Source organism: Pelodiscus sinensis, chromosome 7 (genome assembly GCF_052426305.1).
Source record: "Pelodiscus sinensis isolate ZL-2025 chromosome 7, ASM5242630v1, whole genome shotgun sequence".
NCBI lineage: Eukaryota > Metazoa > Chordata > Testudines > Trionychidae > Pelodiscus > Pelodiscus sinensis.
The window spans coordinates 22,518,301-22,543,034 of record NC_143058.1 but is presented as its reverse complement, the minus strand read 5'-3'; the positions used below and the strand labels follow the sequence as shown (position 1 = coordinate 22,543,034).

The window sequence follows — 24,734 nt, the reverse complement described above, 5'->3', positions numbered from 1 at the left end:
TTAAAGATTCTCCTAAAATCATGTAAAAACTCAGCATATTCTTCTATTCCATCTAATATTAGTGTATGAGTTCAGACTGCTCGTATTAATGTGACTAAATAGACTTACTGAAAAAGCAATGTAAAGAAGCACTCTAAACTGGCTCCAGATGTGAGAAATTGCTCTTACCAAAGCCAATCAGAAAAGCAGGTGTGTGAGTTCTGGGAGGAAATGCATATTCTTTTTAAAATTGACATAGCTTAGGGGAATTGGCATGTGGAATTATTTTGAACTTTTAAAAAATGTTGCAGACCCATTTCTAGCCTGTTTAATTTAAAGCATCCCTAGGCTACTTTAAATTGCATCTAAAATGTCTATAAAGGCAGGAGCAAGCAGGCCATAGTTGGCAGCATAAGCTTTTAATACCTTTGAAATGGCAAACCCCTCTTATAGCCAATCAGTGTTTACAGTGAGGGATTTAAGCAGATTATCTTAAAACTTGCCTATTGGACTGCACAACTCCTGAGCACACAACCTCAGAATATTTTCTCAATCTGGTACATCCACAGATATTCTATTATGACTTCAGTCATGTCCAGAAGGGAGCATTTAGACATGGGAGCCTACACAAACCAATAGGGGGGAAATGCACACAATTAAAAAAATACATAACTACATAAAGAAACAGGGACAACTTACTACAGTTTTAGAACCCTCCTGCTACAAATGAGATGCATATAAGCTCAGCACCTACACAGACAGTAACATCATAGAGAGCCAATAACTGCTCATACCCCCAGCATCCAAAAATACAGGCACAACGTTTCTAGAATAGGTTTTCTTTTAAACATAATGGCTACGTCTAGACTGGCATGATTTTCCGCAAATGCTTTTAACGGAAAAGTTTTCCATTAAAAGCATTTGCGGAAAAGAGTGTCTAGATTGGCACGGACGCTTTTCTGCAAAAGCACTCCGCCGCTCCTACCAGCCGCCTGCTGGTCAATCCGGCAGCTGCTCCGCTGGCCGCCTGCTGCTGCTCCTACTGGCCACCCGTCAGTCGATCCCGCCAGCTGCTCCGCTGGCTGCAATGGGTTTGGTTCCAGGCCAAACCAGTGACTTCAACTCTTAGCTGCCATCTAGGCTGGCAAAAGATTCCAGCTTCCACTGGACTAGCAAAAAGATTCCTCATGGAGTCTGCTTTAGGTCTGTCCTTAAAACAAGGGGGAAAGAGGCAGGTTGAGCCAGTCTTACAGCTCACAACTGGCAGGCATGAAGCAGGCTGAGTCAACCCCTTTAGTCCTTTCGCCCCAACTCCGTTCACTCAACTCTGGAAGGGGGGAGGCTTGTTCCTCTGAGATCTCTTACAGTGATGGTGTCTCTCCTGCAGCCACTGGTGTCATATTTTACAGTTCCCACCTTTCGGGGGTAGCATGAATTGTGACCCCCACAACAACCCCAAATTAGTTACAGTACATCACATTCCATTCCAACACTGATCCTCCATCAGCCCAAGCTGAATTGGATTTACATAACCACACCTTGGATTCCTTCCTCCTCCTGGCATGAGCTGTATTTGCATATCAACAATTAACAGTTAATTAACAATTGGAGCAGAGCTAAACAATTGGAATGAGCATACCCATCCCCAGGGCAGCTCTCTCCTTTTAGCTGGCTGATAGTAAGCAGTAATTCAGCCCCTACTTACTTATATATTTATATGAATTTATGCAAACATGCATGTATAAAGTTCTTAGCATTACACTTTAGTATAAAATATTATTAGCATATGTCCTTTTATTTTAGATACTACTTGGTTAGATTTAGGCTATAAATCAATTATCTTATTTTTGAGACAGAACAGTTAATTTGCATCTGTTTATATCCATAGGTATCCACATCTGCCAATGTGGATGCAGATTTCTGTGTCTTATTTTAGTGGATGTGGATACTAACTTTGTGCCCATGCTGGGCTCTCCCTGTGAGTCCTGGCAAAATTCCAAATTTGAATGACTGGTGATGTGGCCTGGCACAAATTACACTAGTGCTGTGACCCCAAGAAACTCTGCCTCCAAGCCCCATCAGCCCCAGCCTCCCAGCTTCATTTCCGAGCCCGGTCAGCTCCAGCCTCTCAGCCTCAATACCCCAGGTTTCCACCTCCTGCTCTGTCTCCAGGCCTGTCAGACCCAATTCTCCAGCCTCCAGTTTCCTTACTGCACACCACCACCACCCAGCCCACAATTCTGGCAGGCTGCACTACTCCCACTTTTGCCTGCTCCACCTGTGGATGGCCCACAGCTCCAGTCGGCTGTGTTGTTCTCTTTTCTGCCTGCTCTGCCTCCTGGCTCACAGATCCAGTCAGCTGTGCCACTCAATTTGCCTGCTCCCCGGCCCATCCTCCCTGTCCTCCTCCTGCCTCTACATCTGCACCTGATGTAGTGCCTTTCCCCCCTCCCGTAGTGGGGAATAGAGGGTGCAGGTGCTCAGCTGCACAGAACACCAAAAATTATAAGAATGGCTTTGGATAACAAGCTACATAAACTGAATTATGATATAACTGGCATCACAAAGAGTTAATGGGAAGAGTCTTATGAGTGGGATATTGGGAAAGAGGAATATAGTTTGTTCAGCGAGGCAAGGAGAGATAGAGAGATACTCATTCTGAGGTCCTGTAAGAGATGGGAGACAGACTAGCTTAAGAGTTAATGGGTAAAGGTAAAATGATTAACAAATAGGAGTGAAGTCAGAGTGGGGATCTGCAAAACACCACTAACGTAGGGAAAGTGGGTGGATGAGACATTTCTAAACAACACAACAGAAATATCCAAACACAGGCCCTTGCAGTGGTAAGGGACTTTAACTACCCAGACACAAAATCTCCAAAGTTCTTGAAATGTATCAGAGACATTTTAGTTCGAGAAAGTGGAAGAAGTACCCAGGGAGACAGCCATTTTAGACTTGATTCTGACCCACATGAAGTAATTGGTAATAAATTTAAAGGTAAAAGGCATTTTGGGTGACAGTGATTATGAAATGATATATTTCATGTGCATAAGAAAAGGAAGTAGTAAGAGCAGTAGAATAAGGATACAGGGCTTCAAAAAAGCACACTTTAACAAATTCAGAGAAGCAGTAATTATGGTACTATATGGAAAATCTAACAGAAAAAGGTGTTCAAGAGAGCTGGCAATAATTCAGGAGACAATACTAAAGGTACAACTGCAAACTATACCAATGTGAAGAATGCAAAGAAGAAAAGTGAAAGGACAACATGGATCCATCAAGAGTTCTTTAATGACCAACAAATCAAAAAGGAATCCAACAAAAATTGAATATGGTGAAATTGATAAGAAACAGCATAACAGAACAGAGCAAGCATGAAGGGTTAGAAAGTGTAAGGAACAAAATCAGTTACATGTGGCAAGAAATATTAAAGGTAACAAGAATACATTATGCACCAGTGAAAGATGAAGGAAAATGTAGGTCTTCTAGTTAACAGGGAAGGAGAGCCATTAGTTAATGACATCAAGAAAGCTTAGATACTTTATACCTATTTTGCTTCAGTTTTCACTATAAAGGTTAATGATGATCACATACTCAACATTATTAATTTTGACAACCAGGGAAAGGAATACAAGCCAAAATCAGAAAGAATGGCTAAAAGAATGTTTAAATAAGTTATACGTGCTCAAGTCATCATGACCTGATGCAATTCATCCTAAAGTACTTAAAAAGGAGAACAGGGAAGGCCCAGGGAATTCTAGACCAGTTAGCTTAACTTCAATAACTGGAAAGATGCTGGAACACATTATCTTCTATATATTTTAAAGTTTATCTGTCTGTATGTCTGTCTACTAAAGAATTTCTCCTAAACTGTAAGAGCTAGGGCCACCAAATTTGGTATGAAGCATCCTCTTATCATTACAAAGCAAGGTAAGAGTTTGGTCATGCTAGGAAATGAGATTGGCATAGAATGGGATTGCTTCTCAGAAAACCACAAAGAAAAGAGACAGAATCACCAGGCAGGTGAAAGGGACTGGCTGGGGTAGTCCTCACTCCCAGGCCCAGCCTGTATGCTGAACCCCTCATCCCCAGCCCTACTCTAGAACTTTGATTTAAATTAAGAATTTTAATTTTCATTTTATGTTCCAAAAAAAAAACCCCAAAATGAATTGAGTTAAGGACCTGAACAGCATGATGTAAGTCTTCTAGTTAAACCATAAAATTGTAAACACCTAAAAAATAGAATTATAAGGAACAGTTAGCATGGATTTGTCAAGAACAAATCATGTAAAGCCAACATCAATTCCTTCTGTGGTAAGATTACTGACTTCGTGATTAGTGGGAAGCAGTAGACATGGTATACTCTGATATGAGTAAGGCATCTGACACAGTTCTACGTAACATTTCTGTAAGCAAACTATATAATTATGCATCCATTTCATGGCAATATGTCTGAAAGACCTACTCAAAGAGTAATTACAGGTTGAACATCTGTGGCCCGGGACTCTTTGGTCCAGCAACATCTGTGGTCAAGGAGGATGCTGGATGTTTCCAGGCAGGAGAGCCCCAGCCATGGAGGTTGCCAGCGGCTGGGAGCTCAGCCAGTCTGGAAACAGGTAGCCTGCAGGGCCAGTGGAGGGCAGGGAGCCAGGCCAGCAGCTGGAGTGCAGCTGGTGACTGGGGGCCAGATCCCACTGGCCACAGAAGGTTGGCTGTGGCCCCGTCAGCTGGGAAACTGAGCTCCATCAGCCAGAGCTGGACCAGGGGCAGGGAGCTCTGCCATCGAGGAGCTGAACTCCACTGGCCACAGAAGGTTAGCTGCTGGGGGAAAGGAGCCCTACTGGATAGGAACTGAACTCCACTGGCCATGGTAGATGGGCTGCTGGGGGCAGGAAATCCTATTGGCGGGGAGCAGAGCTCTGCCAGATGGGTGCATGGAACCCAACCAGTCAGAGCAGGGTTGACTGCTGGGGGCAGGAAACCCCACTGGCCATAGCAGAGCTGGGAACCCAGATTGGGGCCCCCTCCAGTTGCCCAGGGGCAACACATTGGCTGGGTTGGTGGACAAGAGGTGAGTCCTATGAAAGCCCCAGGCCTGACTCCCCTGGTCCAGCAAACTCCTTTATTTGGGACCACTTTGTTTGGGTGCCTGACCAGGGAGGTCCAACCTGGATCAGTGGAATTGGTAGAGCATATCTAATGGGATTCTGCAGGGCCCAGTCTTGGGTCAATAATTGTATTAATAACAACATTTGCAGAACCCTAAAAATTCAATTGGAAGGAAAGCCCTCTTTGGAAATCGTAGCCATAGTCTTCAAACCCCACCAGTCCACAGACTACACATTGAAAACCACTGGAATAAAGAGTATGCTTGTTGAATTTGCAGATGATGCCGAACTGGGAGGGTTGCAAACACTTTAGAGGACATGTTTAATATTTAAAATGACCTTAAATTGGAGAATTGGGCTGTATTCAACAAGATGAAATCCTATAAATGAAATTGCAAATTACTTCTTGTAGGAATTAAAACTCAAATGCAGAGCTACCAAATGCAATAGCTACCAAGGTGGTAGTACTGCTAAAAAAGGATCTGGACCACAAACTGAATAAGTTATCAATGTGATGCAACCGAAAAAGGTTAATATAATTCTGTGGTATATTAATAGGAGTAAGACATAGGAGGTAATTGTCCATTCTGTGTCCAGTTCTGGGCACCACAGTTTATAAAGGATGTGAATAAATTGAGGAGTCAAGAGAGAGCAACAAAAATGATAAAAGTGTGGGGAAACCTGACCGAAAGAGGAGAGGGTGAAAAATCTGGGCATTAGAAAAGATTGGGGGTGGCCTGATAGTCTTTCAATGCGTTAAGGGATGTAATAAAGAGAAGAGTGATCAATTGTTCTCCATGTCCACTGAAAGTAGGGCAAGACTTAAGCATCTTAGTATTATGCAAGATAAATTAAGGTTAGTTATTCAGAAAAATAATCTAATTATATGGATATTTAAGCTCTGGAATAGACTTCCAGAGAAGTTTTTGGAATCCCTTTCTTTAGAAGCTTTCAAAAAATAAGTTGGTCATTCATATCAGGGATGATCTGAATTTACTGTGTACTGCCTCTGTGCAGGAGATGGCCTTGAAGACTCCTTGAGGTCTTTTCCAGACCTACTCTTTTACGATTCTATGAAAAATGGAATTAAAATGCTTATGCTTTCAATCTCATAGCTGCTTTTAAAATGGAAACACTTTTTCATAAAGAAGTACTATTGCCATTGCATCCTATCTCTGCATTAAAAGGGTTACAATTCCCAAAACTGCTTATATGCCTTATTTGTTTCTGAAATATTTAATAATATTTAAACGTTAGAGACTTTGTTATCAATAATCCCATTTCTTTAAGTACTCTGTAATTTTGTTTTTGGTGCATACTTCATTATGTTTCATTTGGACATAGAAATTACAATGTTTTCCTCCCTCCTCCATAACCCCTACAGAATTCTGTTTTGGACAGACTGGGATGCTAATTTTCCTCGCATTGAGTCTGCGTCCATGAGTGGGGCAGGAAGAAAAATCATCTATAAAGACATGGATACCGGAGCCTGGCCTAATGGTCTTACTGTTGATCACTTTGAAAAAAGAATCGTATGGACGGATGCTAGGTAAAACAACAATGAAATATTTATAATTAGTTTACTACTATTTGATGTTTTATATAATACCTAATCTGGAATGTAAGTAAATGTGCTATTTTATCCCCATTTAATTAGATACCTTATGTATTTGCTGATTTATCTTTCAATTCTTTGAAGTCCATCAGAGTTCACATCTTTATATTTATGTATTATGTTTCTATGAAAAAATACTGAACTTTCTCAAAATATATGTAACAACTCAAATCCTACTTACCTTTCTCATGCAAAGAGTGTCACTAACATTTGAGAACTATGTATACATTGAAGGCCTACTTGATAAAAGATTATTCCTTTTAATTAAGATGACTGGAAATTTATTTTTTATCTCAACTGAATGAATATAAGTCTATCTTTTAAATTTGAGAGAAAACACTCAAAATAATAACTCATGTCCTTTAGTCAAGAAATTCTAGATAGTGTGTGCTAGAGTCAGTCTAAGATGATGATTGTTCTTAAGTGTTTTGTCAGTAAATTGACTTTGTATTCTGCTATACAAAGGCCATAAATATATTCTGAGAATATTCACTGAAGCATTTTCAGACCTACAGTACTATCAACTTAGTCTTGCTAAAGTTGGTGATTTTTTTTATTTGGGTTTATCTTGTAGGTCTGATGCAATTTATTCTGCACTGTATGATGGAACTGGCATGATAGAGATCATACGGGGTCATGAATATCTTTCTCATCCTTTTGCTGTCTCTTTGTATGGGAGTGAAGTGTATTGGACTGATTGGAGGACCAATACATTGTCAAAAGCCAATAAATGGACCGGACAAAATGTTAGTGTGATACAAAAAACTAGTGCCCAGCCTTTTGACCTTCAAATATACCATCCAAGTCGCCAACCACAAGGTAGCTTAAACACAATGATGTATTATTTGTCTGTTCAAATATATGTTTAGCTCTGTAGAATCCAATTTTTGGTGTACGTATTGTGTGTTTTTTACTTTTCTAATGTCCCAAGAAATGCCTGAGCTGAGTTTTAGTCTGTGGGGAAAAAAGGGAGTGAGTCAGTTTAAGGCAGTTGTTGCAGCAGTAGTTTGAAAGATCAGATTATCAACAGAAAAACAGAAGTTTGAGAACTTGGGGAGTGAAAAAATCTAAAAAAGTGTTTTGGATGAATGTCTAAAATTATTTTGTCTTATTTTAACTGGAACTAAAAAAACCCAATTAATTTTTCATTACTTTTGTTCATCAGTTATTTGTCTTCTAAATAGTGCTTAAATATTGTTTAGTGGTGCTCACAAGTTTCTTTCCCTTCACTATCATGTTCAGGGTCAGCTCTCCACTGCTGCATTACAATTTACATCTGCTGCAAACCATGTGGCCAAAAACAAAGGAAAATACGAATGGAGTAGGGAAATCTTATCCATGTCCTTTTCCTCTGACCTAACCTTCCTTTATTTTATGCCAGTATAATCTACACACTTTTTATGTGTTGGTGGGCACACTAATTCTTTGTATCCTGGGTTTCTAAGTCCTCATGTATACTTATCCCAGGTTCTACACTCTGGAGATTGATCTTCCAAAGTTCAATTTAGTGTGTGTGGTAAAACCTGCTTCATCTCCTGCTGATGTGCCTCTGTCGACCCTGGTACTCCACGGTGTCATGAGCGGAAGAGAAAGCAATGGGAGAGTTTCTCCCATCAACCTCCCACAGTGAGGATGCTGTAGAAATTCAATTCCACTGATGTTATTCCAAAATAACATAGTCCGGGTCTATACTACCAGCTGTTATTTTGGCATAATGTTGAAATAATGGCGAGCTAGAGGACTTCTTACTCCGACTCCTGTACCCCTCATTTTATGAGCAATAAGGGTATGTCTACACTACCCCGCTAGTTCGAACTAGCGGGGTAATGTATGCATACCGCACTTGCTAATGAAGCCCGGGATTTGAATTTCCTGGGCTTCATTAGCATAAGCGGGGAGCCGCCATTTTTAAATCCCCGCTGCTTCGAAACCCGTGCAGCGTGGCTACACGGGGCTCGAACTAGGTAGTTCGGACTAGGTTCCTATTCCGAACTATCGTTACTCCTCGTGAAACGAGGTGTACCGGTAGTTCGGAATAGGCACCCTAGTCCGAACTACCTAGTTCGAGCCCCGTGTAGCCGCGCTGCACGGGGTTCGAAGCAGCGGGGATTTAAAAATGGCGGCTCCCCGCTTATGCTAATGAAGCCCGGGAAATTCCAATCCCGGGCTTCATTAGCAAGTGCGGTATGCATACATTACCCTCCTAGTTCGAACTAGGAGGGTAGTGTAGACATACCCTAAGAGAAATAGGGGAAGTCAGAGGAAGAGTGTTCCTTCTCGGGCATCCTGCTGTGTAGACAGCACCAAAAGCCAAAATAAGCTATTTTGACTTGAACTATGCAATTAATGTAGCTCAAGTTGAGTAGCTTATTTCAGCTTTAGCCCTGCTGTGTAGATGTGCCCTAAGGGAATAATCTCAGTCCAGCCCTGGAGCACTTTCTTCTGTCTGGTGTCTCATCTGATGTTACTTTTATATCCATTCTCCAATTGTCAGGACTCACACCTCTCCTAAATGCAGCACCCTTCCTTCTCAGTACTGCTCTGCAGCAGTGCCCTCACATTTAGGGTCCTCCCTTCAGGGAACCTCTGATGCCCTATATTCACCTTGCCTCAATGACCCACTGCCAGTCATCATCTAGCTCCTGTCTCAGGGGCAATCTGCAATGGCCACTCATCATTGGCAAGGGTTGTGGACTTGCTGCTTTTTGCCGACCATGTCTGCTTCCTTGCAGCCCTAGTATCCTTAAGGCCCCTATCACTGGGCCTCATCCTGGGATGACTGAGACCAGATCTCCCCTGGTTCACCCTGCCTTTCTGCAACACTGCTCTGTCCAAGGTATACTGTGCTAGCAGGCAGTTAGGTCTCTCTTTCAGAGCTGGAGCAAGGGTGTTCTCTCCTCCAGAAGCCCTTCTTAGAAGAGCCTCGCTGGGTTAGTGACAGTCAATCAGAACCCAGCGAGGCTCTTCTAAGAAGGGCTTCTGGAAGAGAGAACACTCTTGCTCTAGCTATGAAAGAGAGGGACCTAACTGCCTGCTAGCACAGTATACCTATCTGGGTTCTGATTGACTGTCACTAACCCAGCTCTGATTGGCTCTGTCACTAACCCAGCTCTGACAGCCCTCTTCCAGGGCTGGTTTTAAAGCTTTTCTTTTCCTGGTACAGGGTGAACACATGCAACACCTGTGATATGTAGGTCAGTCTATGACCTAATGATCCTGTCTTGCCTTAAATTCTAGCATTCTATCATGCCATTGCTTTTCAAGATATTATGAAATATTTTCAGGTTAGCATATGTCAGTTCCTAAAAGCTGAAAACGTCAGTGTCAAGAATCTTTGATACCACAAAGACAACAGAATGTCTGGCTTTATTCTTGCTATAGCTTTATTATAAGGTGCCATTCATATTATCTTTGGCATACTGAAGAAGTGACATAAAAATAGAAAGTTTGTTCCGGTATGGATATTTCACCAATTAGTTTTGCTAAGATATTCAACATTTTTTTTGCCCCAGATATTTCCTTTTACTTAATATTCAGGGGGAGGGGTTGAGAGAGAGCCTCCCTGAAAAACAGGGCCAGTACCATCAAGTTTTCAAAACTCTTAAAACTCTGAATCAATGGAAAACTGAAAACATGTTGAGTCATCCATTCCTTCCCAATTCAAGGTTATATTTGAAAATCACGTTTTTAAAAAGCATTTTCATACCTGAGCAGCCATGAAAATAAGATCATTTATATACTGGTACTCTATTTTGTCCGTAACTTTCAGAGTTCCCTTTTCTATTTCATAAGTTAAGTATTTGAATTAGAGTTCTCTTCATCACAACTATGCTGTTCCCACTTGATTCTTCAGTGAAATAATTCTCTAATTGTTACATCAAACATTTGCTATGAGAGTGACAGATCTATCTTTAGTCATTTGAAAAAGTGCATAGGTATACAAGCACAATTCAGAAACATAAACCAGCATTGTTTACAACATGGCATAAAAATGGCAGCATTAAGTCAGACTAATGGTCCATCTAGCCCAATATCCTGTCTTCCAACTGTGGTCAGTGCTTCAGAGGGAGTGAAGAGATCAGGGCAGTTACTGAGGGATCCAATTTCTGTTGTGCAGTTCTATCTTCTGGCAGTCAGAGGTTTAGTGACACCTGGAGCATGGGTCTTTACTAATAACCATTGATTATTATCCTCCACGAATTTATCTGATTTTTTTAACCCAGTTGTGATGTTGGCCATCCCAACATTCACTGCCAATGAGTTCCACTGTTTAGCTGTACATTGTGTGAAAAATTACTTTCTTATGTTTGTTTAAATTACATAGGGAACATGTTTGAAACTGTTCCTCATTGTGGGACTTTTAAAACTGTGCAAATAAATAAAAAGGGTTCTCTACATCTAATTTAGATTATTTTAAAATTAGGGACCATATGACTTTGATTGTTATATATCTAGATCTAGCTACAGTATAATGGTATCTCTGTCTATCTAATAATTTTGAAAAGTCTATTTAATCCTCATTTTAAAATTATTTCATTTAATGTGGTTATATTTATCAGATATTTATAAAGTATAAACAAAAATGTAAAATGTTCAAACAAAATCAGGGAGAAAAAATCAGCACATAAATAGAACTTTCAAGTATGTGCTGTCACTGAAATTATCCACGCTTTGATATTTTTGTAATTAATCCATGTTCAGTAGTCTGTGGCTAGAGAATTCAGGACCTACTGCACTAAAGCATAAAACATGCCAAACACAGTGTTCCCTCTAAACTCCATAGCAGCATAGATTCACAGAGCTTCATGCTTGGAACTGACTGACTGGGTGGGGTTGATTAATCACCTGTGAAGCTGTGCGGCTGCGCAGCTTAAAGGGAAAACTGGATCAGAGTTAAATAAGTAATTCAAGTTAGCTGAAGGCAAATATGGTATTAAATTCTTATCCTCTATCAGCCAGTTACTAGGCGAAAGCAATGTCACATACACTTAGACCCCAATCCCACAAGTTATTTGTGTGATTAACATTAACTTCAATGGAATTACTCACAAATTTAAAATTAAGCCTTTAGATAAGTTTGCAGAAACATGGCTTTATCTATTAAAATACTCACACATACTAACAACAGTAAGAAATATAATGAAGGTTTTGTTTGACATTCACATGTTAAGAAATTTAGCAATCATAACGTCAATACCCCATCATATAGTTTTATGGATTTAGAATCCTTTCTACCATGAATAAGTCTATTTTTAAGAACCAGAATATAGGATTAATTAAAATTGCTGATTTTTTGTGTTGGTCAGTGACTTACTAGAGTAGCAAAGGTGGAAACAGTATTTAATAGAAACATTATAACACAATGGAAACCTGTTGACATGTTGCGTATACAAATCTTTTGAGTGTCTATTGCTACTTCAATACAGTATGTACTTTGTCTGAAATATCTAGCTCTTTTTCAAACTGTTACAGTGTATGATTTCAAGATTTTTATGATTTTAAAGATTTAAGCCAAAATTAATAAATGTGGATTCTTAAAGACAGATAAATACACACATATGTAGTCAATATAAAAATCAAGATACTATATGGTTGATGTATGCTGTAATCATTCTCTGATTTAAAAAATGTTAATCTAGAGTAAAACTTAAGAACACACATCAGTAACTTAAGAACAAAAATGTACCAGGTGTAATTATCTTCCCTCCCTCGATAAAAAAATAACTGAAAAACCTAAGAGATTTAGAGTTAAGGTTAAACTTAATAGAAATTCTCACATTTTAAAATATAAAAATACATTATTTAGGGCATCAAAGGTATGTCTACACTGCCACCCCAGTTCCAACTAGGGTGGCTAATGTAGTCATTCGAACTTGCAAATGAAGCCCAGGGATTTAAATATCCCAGGCTTTATTTGCATGTTCCTGGGCACCATTTTTAAATGCCCCGTAGTTCGAACTACCTGCCCGCGGCTACACGCGGCACAGACTAAGTAGTTCGAATTAAAGCTCCTAATTCGAACTACCGTTTCTCCTCCTGCAATGAGGAATTAGCCACCCTAGTTTGAATTAGGGTGGCAGTGTAGACATACCCTAAATGGGGTATGTCTACACTACCACCCTAGTTCGAACTAGGGTGGTTAATGTAGGCAACCGAAGTTGCAAATGAAGCCCGGGATTTAAATATCCTGGGCTTCATTTGCATCTTGCCGGGCGCCGCCATTTTTAAAGCCCTGGTAGTTCGGACTCCGTGCCCGCGGCTTCATTTAAATCCCAGGCTTCATTTGCAACTTCGGTTGCCTACATTAACCACCCTAGTTCGAACTAGGGTGGTAGTGTAGACATACCCAATGACTTTAATTTAGTCCTTTAGAGCTACCATGAGAGAAATATTATACAGAAACCTAATGACTTTTAAAATCTATGGATAATTAGATTCTACTGTTTGCAATTCCAATTGAAGACATTGTTGTTCACTTCCCTTCATTTCTTTGTGTGTCTTTCTGTCTGACTGTGCCTCTGTGATTAAGTACGTTGGTTGGCTATTTCTTTCCCTGTATTTTGTTTTGTTTTGTTTTCAGCAATGAATGTAATTTCTATTTATATATAAATGTGCAAAGTGCATTGTAATCATTTGAGAGACATAAATATCATTGTATAAATGACACTAATCAGATTTATGTGGTTATATTCTCTGCACATTGATGGGAGATTGATTTCTTGGCCTCGGGAGGTTGTTTTTATTTAAACTATTTATTTCATCCATTATTAATATCTCATTATATAATTCCAGCTCCTAATCCTTGTGCAGCTAACAATGGCAAAGGTCCATGTTCTCATATGTGTCTGATCAATCACAATAGAAGTGCTGCATGTACATGCCCTCATCTGATGAAACTGTCCATAGACAAGAAGACATGTTATGGTAAGTTCCTTATTTTGTTTTTCTTGGCAACCAAATTTTCTCTCATTTAATTAGAGTTAAGATTTTAAACTGGACAGAATAGAGATTAATAATTTTTAAAAATGGTCTTTACAATGCTATTTAGAGATAATTTTGCAGGTACACCTACTTTTTTGTAAGCAGATAGATTATTTTAATATATGCACTATGTGGAACTTTGATATGTCATTTTTTCTATTACTTATGTATATTGTGTGTGAGTAGAACTTATCTCTGTAGTACAGGGAGATTTATAAGTGTAAAGTATGCATCAGAAAATGATGACATAACAAAACTTTTTAATAGCTTTAATCTCTACCTGCTCTTCTTCTGAAGTCTTCTTAGCATAAAGTTTTGGGGATTAAGAATTAAAATGAAGAACATACATAAAGCAGGTAACGTTGCAGGGGGCGTGTGTGTGTGTGTATAAAGATTATAAGCAAAGCTTTATAATAGCCCCAGAAATGTCAAATAATTTTGTGCATTATGAGTAAAAGCTTTTAATGCACCCTTTAGTACCTAAAAATGCTTTGCAATTCATAAACTGACACATTTTTTAAATGTTATAAGTAGTTTGGAGACAAGAAAACATAGTTCTGTTTTGCCCTTGATCTATTCTATTCATGTTTCATATATTAACATTCTTGTGTATTTTGTAAGTAGATTCAGCTGAACAGAACCACTTCTTTGTTCTCATGCCTTTGTCTCATCTATTTGTAATCAGTTCATTGACGAGCTTCTTGTAACCGCTTCTGTTTATATTTCTGTTTACTTCGTTCATGAGGTACTCTAGTGATTTTCTTGAGATTTCAAATACCATTCGGCAGTACATAGATGTGCAAATAGAGAATTCAATTATTATAACTCTTATGGCCGATCTACACTAGAATGGAAGGTCAACTTAAGACAGTGGTCTCCAACCATTATAAGCACAAGATCACTTTTTGAATTTAAGTGAAATCCAAGATCTACCTCAAACCCAAACACCCTTACTAGGCCTCCTTTGTGGCCCTTCTCAGAGGCCCCTACCCCTGCTCATTTAATTCTCCCTCTCTCCCTGCCCCACCATCTTTCACTTTCAGCAGTCTGGGGCACAGGTTTGGGGCCTTGGAGTAAGGGATTTGGAGTGCGAGAGAGGCTCTGAGCTGAGCCTGGGGAAGGCAGTTGGGGTGCCAGAAAGGATTCTAGGTGCAGGCTCTGGGTAGGCATTTGGATGCATGGGTGCTTGGGGCTAGGGCAGGGGATCAGGGTGCAGGAGGGGATTCATGACCGGGGTAGGGTTTAGGGATGTGGGCACCAGCTTACCTCAGGTGGCTCCCGGGTTGTGGTGCAGTGGGGCTAAGGCAGTTTTACTCCTGTCCTGGCACTGCACCACTCCCAAAAGCAGCCAACTGTGCCCCCTCTCTGCTCTGTGGAGATAGGATACAGGGTTGGAGGGGAGCACCTTGACATCAGCGCCCTGCCCACTCTCCTCTGCTCTGCACAGAAAACAGAGGCTCCTGAGGGGACAGCTCCAAGGCCAAACCAGTTAGAATCACCTGTCAGAGGCCCCAAGATCTACCAGTAGAATCCGATCTACTGGTTAGTGACTACTGTCTTAAGATAAACTCCAGCTATGTTAATTACATGAGGAGAAAAGGGAAGCCAAACACTGCCATTGGCTTCCCTTACTCCTCATGAGAATCAGGAGTACCAGCACCCATGTGCTCCCTTTGAGTTCAAATTAGTGGGTTTTCACGAGAGCTACTAAATCGAAATCTGGATGATTGACCATGGCAGTGTAGACATGGCCTTCCACAGTTTAGACATGGCCTTAGAGCACACCTTCACTTAAGAAGCTTCAGTGGTGCAGCTGCTCCAATGCAGCTGTGTTGCTGTGGCACTGCAGTGGACACACTGTTATGCCAACAGGAGAGCTTCTCTTATTAGCATAGTTAATCCACTCTGCGTGCTATGTCAAAAGGAGAAATCTGCACATAGGCATAGCACTGTCTACACTGGGGTTAAGTCAATATAACTGCATTAGTTGGGATTTTCACATCCATACATGACATAGTAATACTGGTGTAGTTTTGTATTGCAGTCCTGGCCTCAAAGAGCTAATAGTTGTAAAATACTACTTCCAGTTTGTTCTTTCTTTAGAATCCTGCAAGGCTACATTGATATAATCAAAAAAAGATTTAAATGTGTGATATAATCAAAAAAAGATTTAAATTAATGCACATTTCTTTTCCATAGTATCTTTCTATAAATTGTACTAACAGATTTGCATACAAAGCATTGGTTTTTGCATCATAGATATTAACTTAACTTAAAATTAGTAAAAGCAGAATTCAATCAGTTGTAATTAAGGAGCAAAACCTTTCCCTTTTTTTCTTACAGAGATGAAGAAATTTCTTCTTTATGCAAGACGTTCAGAAATAAGAGGTGTGGATATAGAGAACCCATACTTCAATTTCATCACTGCCTTCACTGTCCCTGACATTGATGATGTAACGGTGATAGATTTTGATGCAGCAGAGGAGCGCTTGTACTGGACTGATGTAAAAACACAAACCATCAAGCGTGCTTTTATTAATGGAACTGGTTTAGAAACAGTTATCTCAAGAGGTGAACAATATTTTTAAAAGTATTAATCATTCATTGTAATAAATTTGTACGTGTACTAACTATGGAATACTTAAATGTGCCCACATTTCTGTGACTTCTATTTTGAATTGATTACAGAAAATTCATGCAGAATAATATTGCTTATTATTAGAGAAATACTAATATAGTAAGATATGGATTTCATCTCTATAGGGGCATAAAACATATATGTTTTTGAAAATTATTAAGATTTAACCATGATAACTAATATGTATTTAAGAAAATTAAATTTGTTTTAAATGAAGAAATCCCTTCTTCCTAGAAAGATTAGAAAGGAAAAAATAAAAACAAGAAGCAGGAAAAACATAACTTTACATTTAATACATTTTATGCTTCATTTCATGAAATGAACTTTAACTTTCATGAAAATTACATTAACTATGGATAGAAAATATGAGTCTCCACTGAACCTTTGTGCTTGCCTAATTATCTTCACTCATTTATATTTTCTGAATCACAACCTGAATTTCATATAAAAAAAGTGGCAGTAATTTTGGAGTGCTGCCTTCATTGTTTATTCCTGGAAGCATTTTGCCCTATTGTGTCTTTAGAATACATGTGATATCATGATTATTAACATAGCCGATGATTTCTTACAGTGTGTCCAAGATTCAACTGATTGGTATCAGTAAAGGCTCTTCTAAGTGTTTGACCATAACCAATGCATTCATTGTTGGGGAGTGTAACCTTTTGATCCTGTTTCCTTTCTTTACACTTGGCCTCTGTCAGTCTATTGGCCAATTGATGCTTCAATGCTCTGTTGGTTTTTCAATATTTTTATTAGTGGCCTGCTGTTTTTTCTCACAGAATACAAAGAAAACTAATAAAAAGACAATATTTTACGTACATGACACATGTACATGAACAATTAGAATAATTATTTATTTTCCCAGAGAAGAATCATGACTAGCTAGGCACATTATGCATTCTCAGCTGTACTTCTCATCCTTCTGTAGAAACACCAAGGCTATGTCTATACTGCAGGCTTCTTACGCAAGACCATGAAACATCTGCATTCTAGAAGTGTGTGTCTTGCCTCAATAGTTTTCTTGAATTTGATGTTAATATCCCAAATCACATCGAACTTGAATGAGTGAGCCCCAAATTGGTGCTCAGTTTACTGGGCTTTTATGCCTGAACATGTAAAGGCAGTAGTCTTGAATGCTGGCTTGTTTAATGAAGAAGGCTCTTAGAACTTGGAATGGTATGGTTCAGATTCAAAACTTTTGTTCTGTGGAAGGTCACATATTATACCATCCTTGGTTTCTAAGTCCCAGAAAGGGAACAAGTTAAAGCCTTTGCAAGAGGAATCAGTGCCTTTGCACATTTCTGAAGTTAGGTCCAACTTAACCATCACTGTAGTACCTATGGGTATGTCTACACTACCCTGCTAGTTCGAACTAGCGGGGGTAATGTAGTCATCCGCAGTTGCAAATGAAGCCTGGGATTTGAATTTCCCGGGCTTCATTTGCATGAAGCTGGCCAGCGCCATTTTTAAATGCTGGCTAGTTCGGACCCCGTGCCGCGCGGCTACATGCGGCACAGACTAGTCGGATTAGAAGCCTAATCCGAACTAGCCGGCATTTAAAAATGGCGCCGGCTGGCTTCATGCAAATGAAGCCAGGGAAATTCAAATCCCGGGCTTCATTTGCAACTGCGGATGACTACATTACCCCCGCTAGTTCGAACTAGTGGGGTAGTGTAGACATACCCTATCTTCCTATGCCATTAGTATCATGGAGGCCTCAGGTTTGGAGTCTTCCTTAGTACTTTCTTTGGCTCAGGTGCTGACCAGTGGCACTAATTCTGTACCTTTGGTACCCGAGTCCTCCTTGAAGATGGGAAAAATAGGCAGAAACAGCACTTCAGGGATTAATCAATCCCTGTACTCAATCAATAAGTGAAGAGGCCTTTTAACATCCCATCAATGAACCATCATCTCCCTCGGAGTGAGCTTGAGGGTTTGTCACATATTATGATTGATTCTGTATAAATTAATATTAACAATAGAAACTTATCTCTTAACATGTGGGTGATTTGCTCCAAATCATGGCTGTCAAACTGATGCTTTTTAAATAGCACACTTTTTGCAGAGATATTAAAAACAATTATTTTCCCCCTAAGCTGGAAAATTCATTGCCATTTAAACATTCTATATTTGGTTGTTTTCCTTGGACAATATGACTGATGTCTATTTTTTATTCCTCAGTGTTTGCTGAGACTCATTGACTGTTTAGTGTAATTTCAATGTTAATTGTTGCTCTAGGCTTTCATCTGGCTCAGCAGTAGATCATTAATGATTATTCATGCTTTAACAGTGGTTAAAGTGAATGAGATTGCAATCTTGAACAATTTTGCTAACAAATTTAAATATAAATTATTTTTACCTAACATAGAAAATGATTTATTTGGAAAGCAAACCAAATGAACAACCTATATTCACTTTTAATTTGTTCTTTCACGTTTTGCAGATATTCAGAGTATTAGAGGCCTTGCAGTGGATTGGGTGTCACGAAATTTGTACTGGATTAGCTCGGAGTTTGATGAAACTCAAATTAACGTGGCACATTTAGATGGATCTTTGAAAACCTCAATCATCCATGGAATCGATAAACCCCAGTGTCTTGCAGTTCACCCTGTTAGGGGGTAAAGTATGATTATTCTTAATTGGTGGGATTTCATAAAAATATCTGGAAAAGATTATTTGTATTTGTCACTATGGGTACGTCTAGACTACACCTCTCTGTCGACAGAGAGGTGTAGTCGAGACACAGCCGATGTGTGTTGGCTTTTCAGTACTTAACTTTATTTTAAGGACTAATGAGAAAAAATAGTGACTATCTTTTGACAACTCATTTTTTCAGTTCTAATAAGATATATCTTATTATCATTTTTTCTGACATTTCATTAACATACCTCCTATTGACAGATTAGCAAGGGAAAAAAGTGTGTGTGTGTTTATGCATGTGTGCACAGACAACCATTTATCTAAATGTAGGGAAAAAGCTTAAGTACAGATACTAAATTTGTTTATATCTACATAATTTGTATTAAATGCATGTGCTTTAGAACTTTTGTACAGAATGTATTTAACTGAATACAGAAGACTTTATAATAAACCTTATTATGGACTAGGTAACTAGTTAATACAGATATTCATATTGTAACAATATTGTATGCACTGACCATTTGATCATCCAACATGGTATATTTGAAACCAAATTTTCAATTTTCTTGTTAAGGAAGCTTTACTGGACTGATGGGAACACAATTAATATGGCAAACATGGATGGCAGTAACAGCAAAATACTCTTTCAGAATCAAAAAGACCCAGTTGGTAAATATTGTTTTATGTTATTCCATGTAATGTTAAGTTGGTTTAATACTGAAATTATTTTATGTTATATTTAAAGTACTCTGTTTCATGTATCAGGAATACAGAAGACATTAAGAAACATTTCTTTAGATTATGTAATATACATTTATTTGTCATTTTTAAAAATCTTTTTAAGGCATTTGGATATAGTCCCGTGCCCACTGGAATCAATGGGAGTTAGAGTAGAGTTGTTATAACTGTATTAACTATCATAAAGACTATAATGGATAGCAGATGTAGAAATGGACTGATGTAGAAATTAATTTTCCTAGAGACATATCCTTTGAGCCAACAAGACTCGTGGAAGTTCTTTTATATATTACAATGGTCATGTTTCTCTTGTGGGTATAGCAGGACAAGATAGGGAAAACCCAAGCATGTGCTTTGCAAATCCTCAGTGCTCAGTCTGGAACATATCGTAGAATCATAGAACACTAGAATTAGAAGGTCATCGAGTTCAGTCCCCTGCCTTCACAATAGAACCAAGAACTGTCTAAATCATCCCTGACAGGTGTCTGTCTAACCTACTCTTAAATATCTCCAGTGAGGGAAATTCCACAATCCTCTAAGGCAGTTTATTCCAGTGTTTAACCACTCTGACAGGCAGAAAGTTTTTTCCTGATATCCAACCTAATATCTCCAGGGGGTTGTCTGTTCCTATTGCAGGGGTACAGTTATGTAACTTCATAGATCCCTCCCAATTGTTCCAGTGGAAGAGGTGGCTTTCTCAAATAGTAGGGAATGGTCCACAGACCTCTGCTCAAAATATTAGCTGTCTGATGAAAGAGAATTTGGCCCTTAAATTTTAGTTCATAGGAAAGGACAGAAATACAAATAGAAGAAGTAAACAGGCTACATATGATTGATTACTTTTTACATACTGTTAATATTGCTTAAGGTATCCCATTATTGTAATATGTTTGTAATATTTATTTTTAATACTATTGCCTAAGATATAACATGTGCAAAACTATGAAAATTATTGCTTTTTTGGAAAAATTATCTATGATGTTTTATTCCTATACTTGTGAGATGATCATTCTGCTTTCTTTCCAGTGATGTCACTCCTTCTGGGTATTAAAATATCCCATTATTCATTTTGTCTTTTTGAATGCAAGTCTTATAATTACAGTGCTTTTATTACTTATTTTTTATGATTGCATATTTAGTAAGCATGCATATACAAAGTAAGCAGGAGAAAAAATGATTGAAATAATTAAATTGTCATTTAAGCAAATACAAAATGCTTTTCATTCTAAAAACCAAATGCTGTGATTTCTCTTTTGATACCTTTTAAATTTTAAGAATATAAAGTAGAATAAAGAATATATATGACAGATAATTTAGTACAGGCATTTTATTTGTCAAATCCTGGAATAAATCTTACTGCACAATCCAGAGAATCTACCCTCTATGGAAAATATTCAGCAAGACTTTTCTCTCATGTTGGTATAATTTCATGTGTCTCATGACATACAGAAATAAATTATGCACTTGGAGATAAGAAGGTAAGTTCAATAGCTAAATCTGCTATGGTATAGAAGATAAAAAATGGAGAATAATAAATATACAAGATTAGGACACTGCTTGATTACAACCTTGTAAAGGTGGACTAAGTGTGAACTGAAGCAGTTTCTTCAGTGCTTATCTGAATTGTGCAGAGCACTTTACATTGACTGTGAATATGATCACAGAATTAAAGGGTCAAATGCCATTCTTTAGGAGCCATGGAAAAAGATAGTTTGTATCAACTAAGGTGTAAAACAAACTAAACTGCATGTGTAGGTGTAGGTGAAAGGAAAGGCAAGTGCATGTGCTTGATGTTTCCCTTTCTTTGGGACACTTCTGAATTTTGATCCATATCATGTTAACTGTTTCAAGATTGTTCCTGTATCATTGTATCTTGTTCTTGCATCATTTTGAAGAGAGAAGATAGGTCTTAGTAAATGAGAAAAAATCATAATACAAAAAATCAAAGTAAAATGCATGTTCCTTGTTAAAGAGTAGTAAAGTTCCTTGTGATGGTTTTTAAGCAGTTATATTGTGACACAATCCTTCCTAGAAAAGCTTTTTATCCCTGGATACGCATTTCAAATAGAAATGGGTTCAATTAAGCGTGAGAGAGTTGTATTTTTCAGAAGTCTAAGGTGGGTAAAAGTTTCAAATTTCATGTTCACTGGTCAAAGAGAACAGAGAATCTTGGGAGTGGGTTGAATGATGTCAGGTGTATCAACATTAAATGCAAGACAGAATTGGTGGTGGTGCTAACTGAATAGTAGTGAAACAAAGGGAACCAAGATGATCTTACAAGAGAGAGCAACTGTGAATTGACAGTAGGATAGGAAGGCTGAGCAGATTAACAGAGCTGAATTGGGGTTAAGACTTGACACACATTCAAGCTTTTTGTTGAAACAAGCAACAAATTGCAATTTATTTATTTTTTTATTTTAGAATCTTTGTCTAGCATCCTAATTGGAATGCTGAAAGAGTGCATTTGCTTTTACACACACACACACACACACACACAAAGCAGAAGAGCAAACGCGTTCCCTGGACACAGCGGAGTTTTTTTCGGGCCTAGGTTTCCCAAACCCCCCCGCAGTCTAGCCGTACCCTATGTGTGCAATATTCTGGAAATAGAAGTTCATCATAATCTTATTAAAACAGTCAACTTGCAATTATGAATTTGTAGTTCTACAGAGTAATTGAATCCTTCATGCAATTTTGGCTTTATAACTTTGTTTCTTTTAGTAGAAAGCATCATTCCAAGCAATCCATTGTTAAACTAAATAATTGCAATTACAACTTATTGCTCAGTTTCAGTTGTACTAAGTGCTCAGAGATGTTTGCACTTGGATTTTAATTTACTAATTGGATATATTGCCATATTTAACACAAAATTTATACCAGGCAAATATATCTTCAAATGTATTAAAATCAAACTTGCATTTGTCAGCCTGTAATCTTTTGTAAAATTGGTTTTAAACTAAATCACAAATGTTCCCTTTTTATTCGTGTTTACTTGATCTCCAGAACCATCTAACTTAAGAAAATTGCTGTAAAGATTGCCAGGGAGTCTCTCATGTCACGGGAATAATGCGTGCGCGCATGTGTGCGTGCGCGCACACACACACACACACACACACACACACACACACACACACACACACAATATTCTTGTTTCCAAAGAAAACATTTTCCTATGAGAGAGTTTTATGGCATAGCATACATTAATGCTTATATACTTTTTTTTCGAAACCCAAGTTTTATACTTATATAGAGGAAGAAATTCAACTCCCGAGGAGAGCAGATAGCATTACCCCTCTACAAATGCTGCCTTGGTTTATTCTGCTGAGGATAGCAGTTTTAATTTTGTAACTGGAACAAAAGCTGTCTGATAGACGTGCTGATTTTGCACATCTTTCTAGCAATCATCTGGATGCATTATACACTTGCTCCTCAGTCAGATTTCCGTCCACTTTGTATGCATACTCTGGGACTTCCAGTGCACTGTAGCCCTAACCATGTGAGACAGAACTGTGCAGCATATTCACACCCAGACTTTTCTCATGTTCTAGCACTTAAAGTCTGCAGTTTGCATTTTAATCCTAACTATGCATTCTTTGGAGGTTAATGTTTGATTATAGAAATACAGGCCAGCCACTCTAATATCCATTAGATTTTTTTAAGAGAAATATTTTAGGAAATTGATGAACATAGATGGGAAGTGGCAGATGTAGAAAATATTACAAATAATACATATACCTTCAAATTCTACTGAAGACAAAAACATGGGAAAGAGAAATCAAGACTAAAAGCTTGGGTGGGTGAGGTGTACTTTCACATAAATGTCTGCATGATTTCAGAAATAAAATCTGTATGTACGTCTTCCTATAGAAAGAATTTGCAAGAAAAATGAACCAATATAGGGATATTCTGTGGATTTTTAAACTGTCAAAGGAATTTAGATTTTATTTTGGTTGTCTTCATTTAGTAATATGGAGATTGGTTCAGTTTGGTTAATTTTATCAGCACAAGCCTTGATTAAAGTGATGAAATCAGTTTTATATGCTAGATGTTAACATTTGGCATTCACAGGTAAAAAATATAGAATTCTGAAAATGATCATCATTTCATTTGATCTCTACTTGTACTTGATTTCTAATATTTTCTTTAATTCATCATAGCTTTGATTCATTGAATTGAAAGTTCTGCTTTACATTTGGATTCTGTTTAAATGATGCTTCATTTTTCTAGAAATCTCAATTCATTATGTTAGTAGTAGAAAAATTACAAAATAATACTTCAGAAACCTAAAGTACTGTTAGAGATGGTTTCAGCTAGTGGAGATGGGATATAATCTTCATGGTTGGCCATTTTAGCAACCTTATTATCTCTTTGGAGACCATGTGTTCCAGCTATAGCAATAAACGTCATAGCCATGATTCCTCTGCATCCTGTAGCCCCTTCCTCCTCCCACAACCGGGTGGCCTCCTCCCTCCTTCATGCTCTGGGGAGCTGCAAGAGCAAGAGTCACACTGCCTTCCGCCTCCCCATTGTTCCAGGGAGCTGAAGCCATGCAACCTTCCGCATCACCTTTCCCATGAGCTTGAGGGGGAGGGCAGGAGCTATGCGGACTTTGTCTTGACCCTGCCTCGGCTTGGCCCAACCCCTGGATGTTGGGGGAAGAGAGCCTGGGCTTCTGAGGCTGGCTAGGAGGAAGGGAGGAGAGCTGGGGCTGGTGCAGCCTCAGCCATGTCTGGTGGCCAGGGGCAGAATGGAAGACCCAGGCTGGCTTGGCCTCTGCCCGTCCCCCACAATGGCCAGGGATAGAGACAAACCCAGCGCGGTTTCGCCCTTGTGCAGCTTTGGCCCAACCCCTCCCGGCACCTGGGGACAGAGAGGAAAAATCAACATCTAGGAGAGCCCAAAAGCTGGGTCTGGCTGGGGGGGGCTCAAGAATCAAGGCTGGCTGTGGGCTCAAAGATCCAGGGCCGGCAGCGGGGGTGGGGGAGAAAGGCTGGTGCAGCCTCATCCTCTCGGGAGGGGGGAGAGCTGGGGCTGG

The 24,734-nt window shown here is 38.9% G+C and overlaps 1 protein-coding gene across 1 annotated transcript in view; it reads left to right on the top strand.

Annotated features, from left to right (window-relative positions):
• LRP1B (LDL receptor related protein 1B) overlaps positions 1–24,734 on the top strand; it is a 1,362,068-nt gene that overhangs the window by 886,572 nt on the left and 450,762 nt on the right. Inside the window, exons 26-31 of the mRNA XM_089779714.1 lie at positions 6,472–6,636; positions 7,277–7,521; positions 13,495–13,626; positions 16,027–16,254; positions 18,765–18,939; positions 19,536–19,630. Coding sequence (XP_089635840.1) covers positions 6,472–6,636; positions 7,277–7,521; positions 13,495–13,626; positions 16,027–16,254; positions 18,765–18,939; positions 19,536–19,630 — 1,040 coding nt within the window. The remainder of the gene's footprint in view (positions 1–6,471; positions 6,637–7,276; positions 7,522–13,494; positions 13,627–16,026; positions 16,255–18,764; positions 18,940–19,535; positions 19,631–24,734) is intronic.